The sequence below is a fragment of the Bactrocera latifrons genome, unplaced genomic scaffold (genome assembly GCF_001853355.1).
Source record: "Bactrocera latifrons isolate USDA-ARS-PBARC rearing strain unplaced genomic scaffold, ASM185335v1 scaffold_32, whole genome shotgun sequence".
Lineage (NCBI taxonomy): Eukaryota > Metazoa > Arthropoda > Insecta > Diptera > Tephritidae > Bactrocera > Bactrocera latifrons.
In genome coordinates this window covers 1,969,121-1,982,824 of record NW_017536852.1, presented here as the reverse complement: position 1 = coordinate 1,982,824, position 13,704 = coordinate 1,969,121, and the positions used below count along the sequence as shown (strand labels likewise).

General features: G+C 35.1%; 1 protein-coding gene across 1 annotated transcript; it reads left to right on the top strand.

Annotated features, from left to right (window-relative positions):
- The first annotated feature begins 206 nt into the window (after positions 1-206).
- LOC108971016 lies at positions 207-1,333 on the top strand. Its single transcript, XM_018936780.1, has 4 exons — positions 207-301; positions 372-554; positions 630-823; positions 1,057-1,333. Exons 1-4 carry the CDS (start codon positions 230-232, stop codon positions 1,328-1,330), a joined length of 723 nt encoding a protein of 240 aa, XP_018792325.1. The 5' UTR covers positions 207-229; the 3' UTR covers positions 1,331-1,333.
- Positions 1,334-13,704: the final 12,371 nt, after the last annotated feature.

The window sequence follows — 13,704 nt, the reverse complement described above, 5'->3', positions numbered from 1 at the left end:
AAATCATAAAGCTTCACAGAGAACACATTTGAACGCAACTTCTACCGGATATTTTTTTGTTGCGCTTGTAAAATCGATTCAAGCATGAATCATGGTTTGACACATGGAAAATGAATGGAATTACTAGAAATGTAAAAATATCAAAACGCCCCACAAAGTCAAAAAGTAATTATTTTTAACAATACATAAACGTTCATTGAGTTTTTTTAGAGTTCAAGTGTAACTTATAATGAAAGCCACAAGGATCGACCAAAATAGGAAGAAACGCAAGAAGAGTCGATTTTTCTTTCTCCTAAATGTTGTAAGGGAATAACGAATTGTTAAACATCTAAAAATTCTGCATTAATTTTAGTTTTCGGCTTTTGATTTAGATCACGGAAGGATTAGCGACTGGCTTAGTTTTATATTGCACATTCACGGCCAGCTGTGTGCTTGGCAATGAAGTTAGTGGACCCGTTTACATATTCTTGCTGTTCATTTTTCCCGCTTTCATACCGGATTTGTACTACTATCTACTTACACCCAAATTGCATACGTTGGGTATTGATCCGCTGGTAATGTACATTGTTAACTTTTGTGTTCCACAAGTTCAATGAAACATTGCGTTCGCTATTTCTTTCTTAATACAGGGTGTTATGTTCAACTTCATCATAGGTGTCTTGTGCATTTTGATTGGAGTAAGTCTTATAATGGTAATCATATCTTTTTGTGGATTTTATGCACAATTCCTTTTGGTGATTGCTGGTGCCTTAAGCGTTTGTTCGGGCGTATTTCATTTGATGAATGCCTGTATGTGTCACAAGGCGATACCCAAGTCGGAGAGGTGAGCTTGGCTGCAAATAACAGAATACAAAGTCTATGCTGATCGTGGCGCTGTAAGTGGAGATAACAGCTGTTTTGCTGATGTCACTTTAGGGAATTGTCATTCAACTTTTCTGCCTGAAATTAGTCGGTCAAAAAACTAACTTGGTTTATTCGGCACTACTTTGTATTTTATAAATTTTCAATGCATTCGGTAACATCTGTATAATTTATTTTCTTTTAAATCCATAATAGATATTATAAACCGCGCCGTTCTAAACCCAAGAAAGCGCCGAAGGATAAGAAAAAAGAAGCGAAACCAGCTAAAAAAGGCAAAGCGGAAAAGAAGCCCGACAAGAAAGTTGAAAACAAACCTGATAAGAAGGCTGAAAAGAAACCCGAGAAAAAGAGCGATAAGAAGACCGATAAGAAACCGGACAAAAAGTCGGAAAAGAAACCCGAGAAGAAGGCTGAGAAGCCAGAAAAGAAAACAAAGCCAAAGTCCGCAGAAAAATGCTCTGAAAAGTAGGGGAAAACGTAAATTAGGGCTAAGAAAGACTCTAGTTTGTTTAACTAAACAAACATAATTTAATTTTAAAATAAATGTTTCCTACATGGTCAGATGGAGTGAGAATGGGCTTTGCTTTGCTTGGCTTTTTTGTTAAAAATCCTACACTATATGGTATGACACTAAAAAAAACCGGACCCGCTGCTTTATTGTTCGTCAGAGGGGTAATTGCTGGTATTCGAAATCTTTCATGGTCGGGCAATGGAACGCCTTCTCCATTATCAGAATCGGGTTCGACATTTCCTGGTGTTATGCTTTCACTGCCATTCCTTCCTGTTGCCTTCATAATTTTAGTATGTCCTTGGTATCAGTTACTAGATCACCTTTGGGGGTTCTGCAAGAGCATGCTTCGGTCTTGAAACCTTCTGTTAGCCACAACTTCTACCGAGCTCTTCATACTCCCATATTCCAGTTTATCTCTTTTTTGCCTGCGTTTCGCTTCCTTCTTTAGCTCTTGGTATCTATTCCATCCATCATTCCATGTCGTGGTCGATTCTAACGTTGCGATGTTGGTAGTCTATTTTTTCTCCACTACGACGCTGCATTCTTCATTGTACCAGCTGTTCTTTTAAAGCAGGGAGCTTGAAATGCCTTCCCACAGTTCCCTTATACCGAGTTGCTGACGAGTGCTCTCAGAGAACAGGAGTATGCTTGTCGAGAAGAAAATCGTTCGGCTGTCTTTGTGATTGTAGCTTTTCGACGTCGAACCTTCCTTGTGTTTTTTGACGTTTTTCGCTGGCGGTTGCGTATCTTGGCTGCAACAAGATAGTGATCCGTGTAGATATTAGGACCTCGGAGCGAACGCATGTCTGAAACACATGTCTTCCGTCTACAAAACCATTTGCTGAATGTTATCTCTTTCAAATGTTGGCTGCGGCTATGTCTCAGATGGTCCATCCATTGAATCCAATTTTCGATGACTCGTTCGAGTATTTCGACTGATAACTGGCAAATCAACCGGCCCAAAACGTGAAATTATCTGCTCAGAAAAGTTTTCTATCAATAAATCCCTTGATTGATGCGATGTTTGGTGCCACTTTCCACACGTCTTATTGAAAATTAATGTCACAAAGATCACGAGCTTCAATTTCAGGCATAAAATATTCGGTTATCATGGCGACTCGTCGGCATCATTATACTCTTGCAACAAAGTTGCTAAGGAGAGCATTATAGTTTTGTTCACATAACGGTTGTTTGTAAGTCCTAAAACTAAAAGAGTCAGATATAGGGTTATGTGCACCAAAGTGATCAGGGTGACGAGTAGAGTTGAAATCCGAATGTCTGTCTGTCCGTCCGTGCAAGCTGTAACTTGAGTAAAAACTGAGATCTCATGATGAAACTTGGTAGTTCGAAGATGGGCAAAATCGGCCCACTGCCACGCCCACAAAATGGCGAAAACCGAGAACCTATAAAGTGTCATAACTAAGCCATAAATAAAGATATTAAAATGAAATTTGGCACAAAGGATCCCATTAGGGAGGGGCATATTTGGACGTAATTCTTTTGGAAAAGTGGGCGTGGCCCCGCCCCCTACTAAGGTTTTTGTACATATCTCGGAAACTACTGTAGCTATGTTAACCAAACTCTATAGAGTCGTTTTCTCCAGGCATTTCCATATACAGTTCAAAAATAGAAGAAATCGGATAATAACCACGCCCACCTCCCATACAAAGGTTATGTTGAAAATCACTAAAAGTGCGTTACCCGACTAATAAAAAACGTCAGAAACACTAAATTTTACGGAAGAAATGGCATAAGGAAGTTGCACCCATGCTTTTTTTTAAATTGAAAATGGGCGTGGCGTCGCCCATTTATAGACCAAAAACCATATCTTAGTTCCTGAGACTGATTTCAATGAAATTTGGTACATAATATTTTCTTAACACCCTGATGACATGTACGAAATATGGGTTAAATTAATTCACAACCACACCTTCTTCCAATATAACGCTATTTTGAATTCTATCTGATGCCTTTTCTGTATAATTTGAGCTGAGGTATCCATCGTGGAAAAATTGTCGTGATCGGACTATAACTTTTCCCTGATATCGAACACGAAGAATTCAGTGCCTAATCTAACCTAATTTTTCACCGAAAATATCGGTAAATCTCTCAGATATTTTCATGTAATTCAGAGGGCATCATTTTTATACTCTCGCAATAAAGTTGCTAATAACCATATATGATACTGGTACTGATGATTCCACCGGCCAACAAACCACTCCAAACCGTCGTTTTTTCTGGATGAAAGGGCAGCTTTTAAATCTCTTCAGGTTGCTCTTTTTCCCAAATAAGGCAGTTTTGATTGTTTTAGAGGTCATGGAGCGAAGTGACGTCGCTTGTGAAAGTCGAGCGGCTTCAGGTATTACACAAGCTGATTTCGTATGCATTCCATTTAAGATCTTGACATAAAAGCTCAGCTACGGCTGCTATATTTTCTTCACTGCGTGCTGGACGTGGTCTATTCAGTCGAATATTACCCAATAGTGAATGGTGGGTCTACTTGTTATATTCTTAATAAGGCGTCCGACGTTCCTTCGGAAAGTTACTCCATGCCAAACTTCATATACCCTGTTCAAGGTATAAAAAATTGATCATTCTACGGGGCATGCATGATTTTGTAATCTTTTAAGGGGGACGGTACGTATGAGTAACTAATTGTTTAATAGTCCTTTTATGTGGAGATGGAAACATTTTTTAAGTGGAAGTACAAATTGTTTTTAAGGGTTTATTGACTGCAATAAGCTACTAATTAATAGGTACTTACTAATAACACAATTTTGCTCAAATATAGCGAATGAAATTTAAATAGAGTATACTTAAGGGGGTATTTTAGTCTAGAGAGCTTTTTTCAACAATTAATAAACAAAAAGCACTATATATTTTTACGATCCGTTTTATATCATTTGCTTATTAAACTTAGAAGAGTACATAAAATAATTTAAAAAAAATTTTTTTTCATCGAGTTATGCGTCCTTGAAGAAAAGGGGGGAAAAAAGAGGCCGTCTCCTCATCGCCATGATTTCTACCCTTGTCGTCATCTGAAAAATAAAACAGTGACAGATTCTTAATGAGTACGAATGTCGCTATGTCATGAAAACTTTTTTTTCATAAAATGGCGGCTATTCAAAAAAAAGTTCGATTTTTTCACTAATGTTTCAATTTTGTCGATTTTTTTAAAAATATTATAAATTTCAAATTTTTATTTTTTGTTGCTTCTAGTGAGAGACCAAGATTTACAGAATATTCATGACAAAGTTCACATAAATCGACTGATTAGGCCTTAAGATATTGTGGCTACCGCAACAAAAAAAGGAGTTTTGAGAAAAACGCGTTTAAAGATTTACGTTAAGTTTCGCGCAGCGTAATAGATAGATAGTTCGCTCAACCGGTCTAGTTGCCACGTTACTAAAATGGCTATAACTTTGAAAATAATTTGAGTTTAGAAAAATTCTTTTAGGGAGATATTTTTGAACATCAATACTATCGAATTATGGAAAAAAGTTTTCGATTTTTTCAAATTTCTAGAATAGAAATACGCCAGCAAGCTTAAAGTATACAAATCCAAGCCTACATACATACCGTTGGTACGCTGCGCATCTTTGTTTAAACCATTAGTGTCAATTAAATCGGCATTAAATGTAAAATCAAGATGAGCGCGGTTTGCAAACCCAACTTTATTGTCTGTAAATAGTTTTGAAATTATCGGAAATCCCAACTCAATTTAGCCGCAAACCACACGACTCGCATTCCTAAGTAACCACCGGCAAATAACGCAATAAAACAGCGCCCCAACACAGCGCAGCTACATATATGTATGTATGTATATACGAGGGTCTGTGCTGTAACATTCGCTCTCGCGTATTCACGTGCAAAAGTCGTGACGACAGAATAATGTGATATTCCTTATAACATCACAACAAAACGTTTCATATAAAAACGATTATAAATGTTTGCTTCTGCGCATTGGCCGGCGAATTTTATTGCTCGCCGCACTTAGCTGTAAACATTTATCTAATAAAGTACATATGCGCTAACATCAAGTACATTTAAAAATTTTGCATAATTAAAATGCGAGTTACGACAGTTATGCGGTAATTATTGGCAACAATTTATGCAATACGCCGCCACCGGCTGATTATGCAAGGAACCATTCGTAGATACACATATGTACATATACATACGTTTAGATACACACATACATGCATACCTGTTTGCACACAATTGACCACCGAGTTGTAGTTGGATTACAAATGATGATGCCAGCGAATTACTTGATAGCAGCTTCTAAAACAATAGAAAAAGGTATGTACGAATGTTTGTTCTTAACTGTGACGAAAGTTTTTAAAGCAAATTATTGAAATGTAAGCCAATATCCAAAAATAACAACACAAAAAATATCCCAGAAGGGACTAAAAAATGTTTGTTTATATCACTGAACATGGTTCCAACAATTATTTATTGGGAACGGAAAAAATACTAATTAATTACTATTAAGCCACTTTTTTGTATAATATATTCTCTATAGCTTTAATAAAATAAACAAAAAAAAAAAAAAATAAAAAAAAATAAAAAAAAAATATTCTCTATAAAAAGAGAAGTTTTTATTGAGCAATGTTTATTATCCTTCGAAAGAACATTCTTTGGCAGTTATTTTTTCCAGATTATTGGACTAGTAACTGGCGAATGACACACGTGATGTTTTCCTCCAAGGCCTGAATTGAACCGGGATTGCGCTCATAGACTTCAAACTTATCCCTCACATGATCTTTGATGCCCAATCGACCGGCCCAAAACGTGAAATTTAAATTGTTGTTATCATATGGCGAGATAAAGGTCGCCATTGACGGTTACGTTCTCACCGGCATTTTTTTTTAAGACACATGGACCAATGATTCCAACGGCTCACAAACCACACCAAACCGTTGTTTTCTCTGATTGAAATGATAGTTTTTAAACCGCTTCAGGTTGCTCTTTATCTCAAATGCGGAAATTTTGCTTATTTATAAACGCATTGGGCCAGAAAAGAGCCTTATCAACCAAATTTGGCTTGAATACGTAGGATCTTTTTGGAACTTTTCAAGAACTCATAAAGCGAAGCGACGTCGCTTGGGAAGGTCGAACGGTTTTAGTTCTTGCACAAACTGTATTTCGTATTCTTTCAACTTGAGGTTCCGACGTAAACTGCGCTAAGTTCTTCCACACGTCAGTCCGAGTTGCTGAGAACGGCTCCAATTCGACTCTCCACGGTCTTCGTGTATACTCTCAGCTACGGCTGCTATATTTTCTTCACTGCTTTCTAAGCGTGGTCTATTTGGTTGAATATTATTCAATAAAGCTTGGTTATCAAGATGGATGATGGTGTTGCGAATAGTTCGCCGATTATGTTGACCATAAGTTGAGGGAAGCGCGCAACACACTTTCTGTAAAGAAGTAATAAAGTTAAACGATTTGTAAGCGTTGTTCAGGTGTAAGTATTTCTATGATGAAATTCCAAACAATATGTGAACAAAAATAATATGACAGCTTGACATGACTTACGCTTGATCTGTCAAAAAAGGCTACTGAAATAAGTACCTATATTTGGATCACCCTTTACATACGCTAACCGAATCGATTGAAAGATACAGGAAAAGGAATTGTTGACGTTTTAAGTACCACCCTAAAACAATTTTCTCATAAAATACCGCTTTGACTGTAATTAGAGGGGCCTGGCTGTGAACTCGATTGCTATTCATATTTATAGGTATGCACTATGGTATATAGAAAGTTCCACCGGTTCCGCTGCAATCACCGTTGACGATTTTTAGTTAAATTGGCTATTTTGTACTACAGTATATATAAATGAGTATTTGTTTGCTCTATTATTTATTTGCAACTAAACTATCAACAAATTAAGTGACATGAAGTAAATTTTCTTTAAAGAAACCGAAGCTAAAATACCCTTCACAGTTTTCCATGCAAAGATCCGATTTTGATTGGTCAGTCAGCTATATGCTTTGGTGGTTCGTTATCGATGGTTCCAATAAATGAACAGAGTTTTGAGGAGCAGAGGGTCTAGGCAAAATTTCACATTGTTATCTTAGAAACTGAGGGTCTTGTGCTCGTATGTACTGACAGACGGAAATGGGTAAATGGACTTATAGCTCGGCACGCTGAACATATACTTATACCTATGTATATTTTATAAGGTCTTGAACGCTTTTTTTTGGATACTACAAACTTTGTGACAAAATTATTAGGTTTCAATAAATTGTATTATGCACAGTGTTTGGTAAATGTCCATTCAATTAAATTAAAAGAACTTAAACTAGGCTTTTCGAATATAATCAATTATTATCGCATTCTATGTGAGATATTTAAAAGAGTATACAAATTTGAAAAATATTTATACTATAAATATGTTATGTTTAAATATTCTATTTAATTAATATACAACTCTATCTTATTTCTGTTGAAATTTTACAGTTTGGTATTGGAGATAACAACTCAAAAATGTTCGCCTTCAACTTTTGGTACTAACGATTTCAACCTTGTGTTAGTGTGGTTTTCAACAGCAGAAAAAATTGACAATTGATAATTTAGGGACTTTAGTGATCTTGAAGCTTTATTTTTTTTTATTAATTTTAATATTTTTTTATTCTCTCGTAAACATTTACTAAACGTGAACTATTCAATTATTATTTATATTTTGGGTTACAAACATTATTACAACGTCAATGATATCAGTTGTTAATTTTAATACAAAAACAAAGATATTTCAATTTCAATTCTAACTAAGTTGAGTTGTAAATTGTAAACAAAACTCTTTGGTATCTTTCGTAAATAAGTTTAGGTATATAAATTGCATCCTATACTATTTAGTCCATTATATATTTTTCATTTTTTCCTGAGGTTACTTAGTGGCTGAGTACAATATTTAAATGACAAACCAATTGACAGGAAGTTCAATAAAAAACTTTATATTTTAACGAAGTATTCAATTATAATTTAGCTAATTTTTGAAAACGTCGATCGGCAATAGTTTAATTACAACCTTTCCTCAAACAATAGATGAGAAAAGTAGAGATTGGGGTGAAGTAAAATAAGTAATACCAGTTTGCTTTTGTATTGGTGACATGCCTTGAAAACGTATAACGAATAGATGAACCCTAATTGTTCTGAAAAAAAGGGCAAACAAGAACGTAATAAAGATGCGCAGTTGATGCCACATTGTACATATGTATGTATGTATATTTAGATCTAGCGCCGTTCATGGCAAATATTAGCTCACTTTTACCTTATTAACTATTAGTTAGCCGCGAATATCGCACAAAGCGCAACGGTATTACGATTCACAACGAACTTTTTATTTACAACTTTGTTCTTTACATTCATTGTTGTTGCTACTTTGTTTCATGTAATTTATATGCGTATTCTATGTAGTATATCGGTTTGTGTACAATAACAAAAAGAACGAGAATCGCATTGTCAGTATGCCAGTAATTAATTTGTTGTTATTATCGCTATTTGAATTTTTGACGTTTTCTCCGCTTAATTGATGCGATTAATTTTAACTCCACACTCTGTTCAAAATGAAATGGGAAAAAGTTAATCAATGTAATTTCACTGTCATTGTCAAGTTGCCTACCGTGTACTTATATAATTCTATATGTGCTTGTGCGAATACAGGACACAACCGTTAAGTGCCGACATAAAATCATTATTAAAATGTTTACAAATTAAATATTATTTTTGACACTAGTAAAGATATCCGCTTTTCATACTTTACTTGAAGCACATGGTTTTTGTGATGCCAAAAACCATACGGTATGGGTAAATAGCTCCTAATAAGATGACGGAAGCGCTCATATTATTGTGTGTATGACAAATCTGTATACGTTGCTTAAAACATTGAAGATATACGAATCGATCAAACAACTGGTATAATTCATATGGACTGGTATAATAAATCAGTTACACCTCTTTCTGACGGCGCTAAAGAACATTTTCATAACTGTTAAAGTGGTTCTGGCCCACTTCGTATATAAAACCTTCAAAATGGCGGCGTTTTGTTTTTTAATAACGGGTGTTCCAAGTAGAGGTACTTTTTTCAATTACCTCCTTTTGACACCGAGTGAGTTATGTCAAGATGTCATATTATTTTTGTTCAGTAATATTCAACCAAAGAAATCACGTCCACCACGCAGTGAAGAAAATATAGCACCGTAGCTGACAATATAACGAAGACTGTGGAGTATCAATTCAGCGCCGTTCGCAGCAACTCGGAGTGACGTATGGAATGACTTGACGTTTTCGGGTCAAATTTTGTTCAGCGATGAGGGCCATTTCTGGCTCAATGAGTATGTAAACAAGCATAATTACCGTATTTCGGACGAAGAGGTTCAAGAGTTGCCATTTCATTCAGAAAAAAAAAAAAACGGTTTCACACCGTCAAACTTCTTTCTGTGGGAATATATAAAATTTGAAGTCTATGCGGGCAATCACGCCTCGATTTAGGCCTTGAAGCAAAACATCACGCGTGTCATTCGCCAGTTATCAGTCGAAATGCTCGAACGAGTCATCGAAATTTGGACTCAACGGATGGACCATCTGACACGTAGCCGCGGCCACATTTGAAAGAGATGATCTTCAAAAAGTAAAAGCAAATAATGTTCTACTATTTAGAAGGCCGTTACTCAAAAACTATTTAAGATATCTATTTAAAGTTTCAGTACGTTATTTTTAAAGGTATCAACTGTCGAAATCAATGTTGCACTTTAAACTAGGTGGTCTCATTAACAAAAAGCCTCGTAATAGCTCAGAAATGCTAATATAATTTTCTAAATTGTCTATAATTTCCTTTCAATTTTACGCTTTGAAATAATTATTAAATAATAACTTTGTATAAATATATAATAACTTATCACCGTCACGCCTACATTTAAGCTGATACGCATTTTACATCACAACAACCTGTTCTGCATACGAATGCTACTAAATCCTTGCTCGGGCCTGTTACGATATATATACGAGTATAACCAGATTGGCATTGTATCACATATATATTTTAGGAACTTTAAATAACTTATTTATTGAAATGAGCTTGCCCACACACCTATTTTGTCAGTTTTGACGACTTTAGCCGCTAAGCTCATTATTGCAAGATATTCGCTACGGTACGGGTATGTAGTATTTAATTGCCGATCGGATGAATGTATGTTTTTATAATATTGCGATGTGTCCATAGCAGGAGCCCTTTAATAATTGCCAGTGCATTTTCAGAATAATCTCGTAGGCATTTAATTGGCCTCACACAGTTGTAAATTTCACAATTTTATTGACAGTCTCAATTAAAGAAAAAATATTATATCTGATTATTTTGATATAATTAAATTGTAATTGCCTTAGAAATAAATAAATAAAATTTGTATAAATATCTCACATTCATGTGAAAATATCTATAGTTGTGGTGATACTCCTCACAGATACATAATAGATAGTCATAAAACCGTCAGTAACGAACCGAACTGCCAATTTTTTTGTAACTCTAAACGATGACGTTTTATAGATTTGTCTGTTAATCCATGACTGTTGACTTGTTTACATGTCATAAACCCATGTTTCAGCGGCAGTCATACTGCTCTCCATGAATGTTAATTGGAATTCAGACTACCAAGCATGTCCAAATAAGCCTGTTAACGGTACTTCTTGAAAAAAATTAGCATTAATCGGGATGAGTCGAGCAAGAATGCGTTTCATACTCAAAATATCCACCAAAATCATTCTAACGAGCTCGCGAAAGATGTCTAGCTTTCTTGCCATCTCTTTAATACTTGCCTGATGATTTTGGGGACCATATCTTTCAGTTTTTTAATATTTTTTATCAGTTGAAGAGGGCGAAGGTCGTAAAGAGTAATGTGTGTCTTCAACGATCTCTCGACCGTCTTTGAAGGCTTTGTACCACTTGTAAGCTTCGACCAATGAGATGTTCTAAAAGTTCTTATTAAGATCTGAACTCTTACTCACTGGAATGATTTTAAAAACAAGAGAAACATTAACATCAGTTGCACCGAAGTTATAATACCCTTCACAAGCACCACAAGTATAAAAGCTTCTTTAAAAGAACTTGATTTTCGGTGAGTTTGTATGGCAGCGATAGTTCTGATATCGGCATTGCAGACAAATAAACAACTTCATAGGGAGAAATGTGAAAAATTTCAGATTTTTAAGATAACTGAGGGACTAGTTCGCGTATATATGTATATAGGTATATACGGTAGGTTGTATGACTAAATTGACTAAGTTCGTCAGGCTGATCATTTATAATTATATATATTTTATAGGCTTTGCGAAGATTATTTCTGGGTTTTACAAACTTTGTGGTAAACTGTAATATACCTTGTTCAAGGTATAATTATTCAGAAAGTCATGTTACAGAAAAAAATCGCTGAGAAATAAAAATATGAGTTATATGAATAGAAGCGCTAGATAGCGCTCAACGCATACGATTTTTCTATTATCATACTATCTTAGTTAGTAAGCACTCATGAACAGCAAACTCTGAATAAGTCGCAAAAGATAGCGCTTTGGAAACACGCCAATGTTTGTTTTGGATTAGTCGGAGGTCAAATGCATGTCTACTAACATGACAATAAGAAGCAAACTGCTATCAAAGTCAAGTTAATGTTGGCAGTTAGCACTGAATGACATTGGATTTGTGCTTAGTAGCTTATCAACTCTTCAAGTCAATAAATAGCCGACCCCGTCCCGTTGACTTTGCTGGCTTCTCATGGTTCGACAAAACTTTGGTGAAGGTGACGAAATTTCAATATCAAATATTTTTTGGATTTAAAAATGTGTTTAATTTTTTGTATGTACTATAATTCGAGAGAGTCATAGATATATATCTAGGAAAATGTACATATTCAGTTTTTAAGAAAATTTCCTCTGTTCTATGTTATATGCATTCTTTTTGTTTTATAGCGGAAAATTGTGGTCACATAAAAAAACACCAAATCATCCGAAAAATTACGAAAATTTGTGCCAAGAATTTTGTTTATTTCATTTTTATTTACATTCATCAGTTTATATGAATTTTAAGAACATTTATTTATGGATCTTTTTGTAGAATTTGAGTAGCGAATTCTTTACTGAATTCTTATGGTCTGAATAGATGGTAAATAAATTTTCAAAATGTTTTATAAGTATAGATATATAGTATTGTATATAAGATATATGTAAATGATTAAATTTTATGACTAATGATTAATTTTATGAGAGTTCGATATAAATTTCGGACGAACCGATTGTGTTATATGTTTGGACTAACTCAAGCTTTGGTATTTTGGCAAAATGGCAAAGTGTAAAAATTCTCTTTTAATGAAACAATACCAAGAAGTGGACAAGTGCTACACTTGCTCTATTCCAAATAAAGCAACCATTCGTAATTTGTTAAACCGTTCAGGACATATGCATAGTGAAAAAATTACATCCAGTAGTTGTACAAATAATAATGTTACGGATGACATCATCTTAAATTTTAAAAAGCTTATTTAACTCTCAAAAGATTTTATAGAAACAGATGACACTCTAAATATGGGGTAGTCGAAAAAGTATTTTCGTAAATCTAATCAAACCGCAACTAATTTTTTTATATTTATAATGAATTTTAATGAACCCAATATGTGCCATTTTGGTCGAACAATTTTTGTTATAGAAATATTCCGTTAGTGTTAAACTTTTCTGATTTCTCGGCGAAAAACTGCGACAAGTAATTTTCTCAGGCTTCTCTTGAAGGGAATTTTACTCCATTAACGGAGTTCTGCATTGGTGGAAACAAATGGTAGTCCGATGGTACAAGGTCATAGCTATATGGTGGGTGCATCAAAACTTCCCAGCCAAGCTCTTCCAGTTTTTTTCGAATCATCAAAGTTGTGGTGGTCTAGCGTTGTCCTGATGGAAGGCGAGACCCTTTCTGCTGATCAGTTCTGGCCTTTTTCTTCGATTGTTTGCTTCAATTTCATCAGTAGTTGACAGTAAAATATAGAATTAATCGTTCGACCAGGCTGGAGTAACTCATGGTGGATGATTCCTTTCCAATCTCACCAAACACTCAGCATAACCTTTCGAGACGTCAATCCTGTCTTCCCGACCATTTGTTGAGATTCAGGACGCTTGGACTATGATCTTTTACACACATTATTGTCGTATTTGATCCACTTTCCGTCTCCTGTTACCATTCGCTTCAGAAATGGTTCGATTTCATTTCGTTTCAGCAAAGAATCGCAGATTCGGTCCATTAAATTTTTCACAGACAATTCATGTGGTACCTAAGCATCGAGTTTCATTTTGCG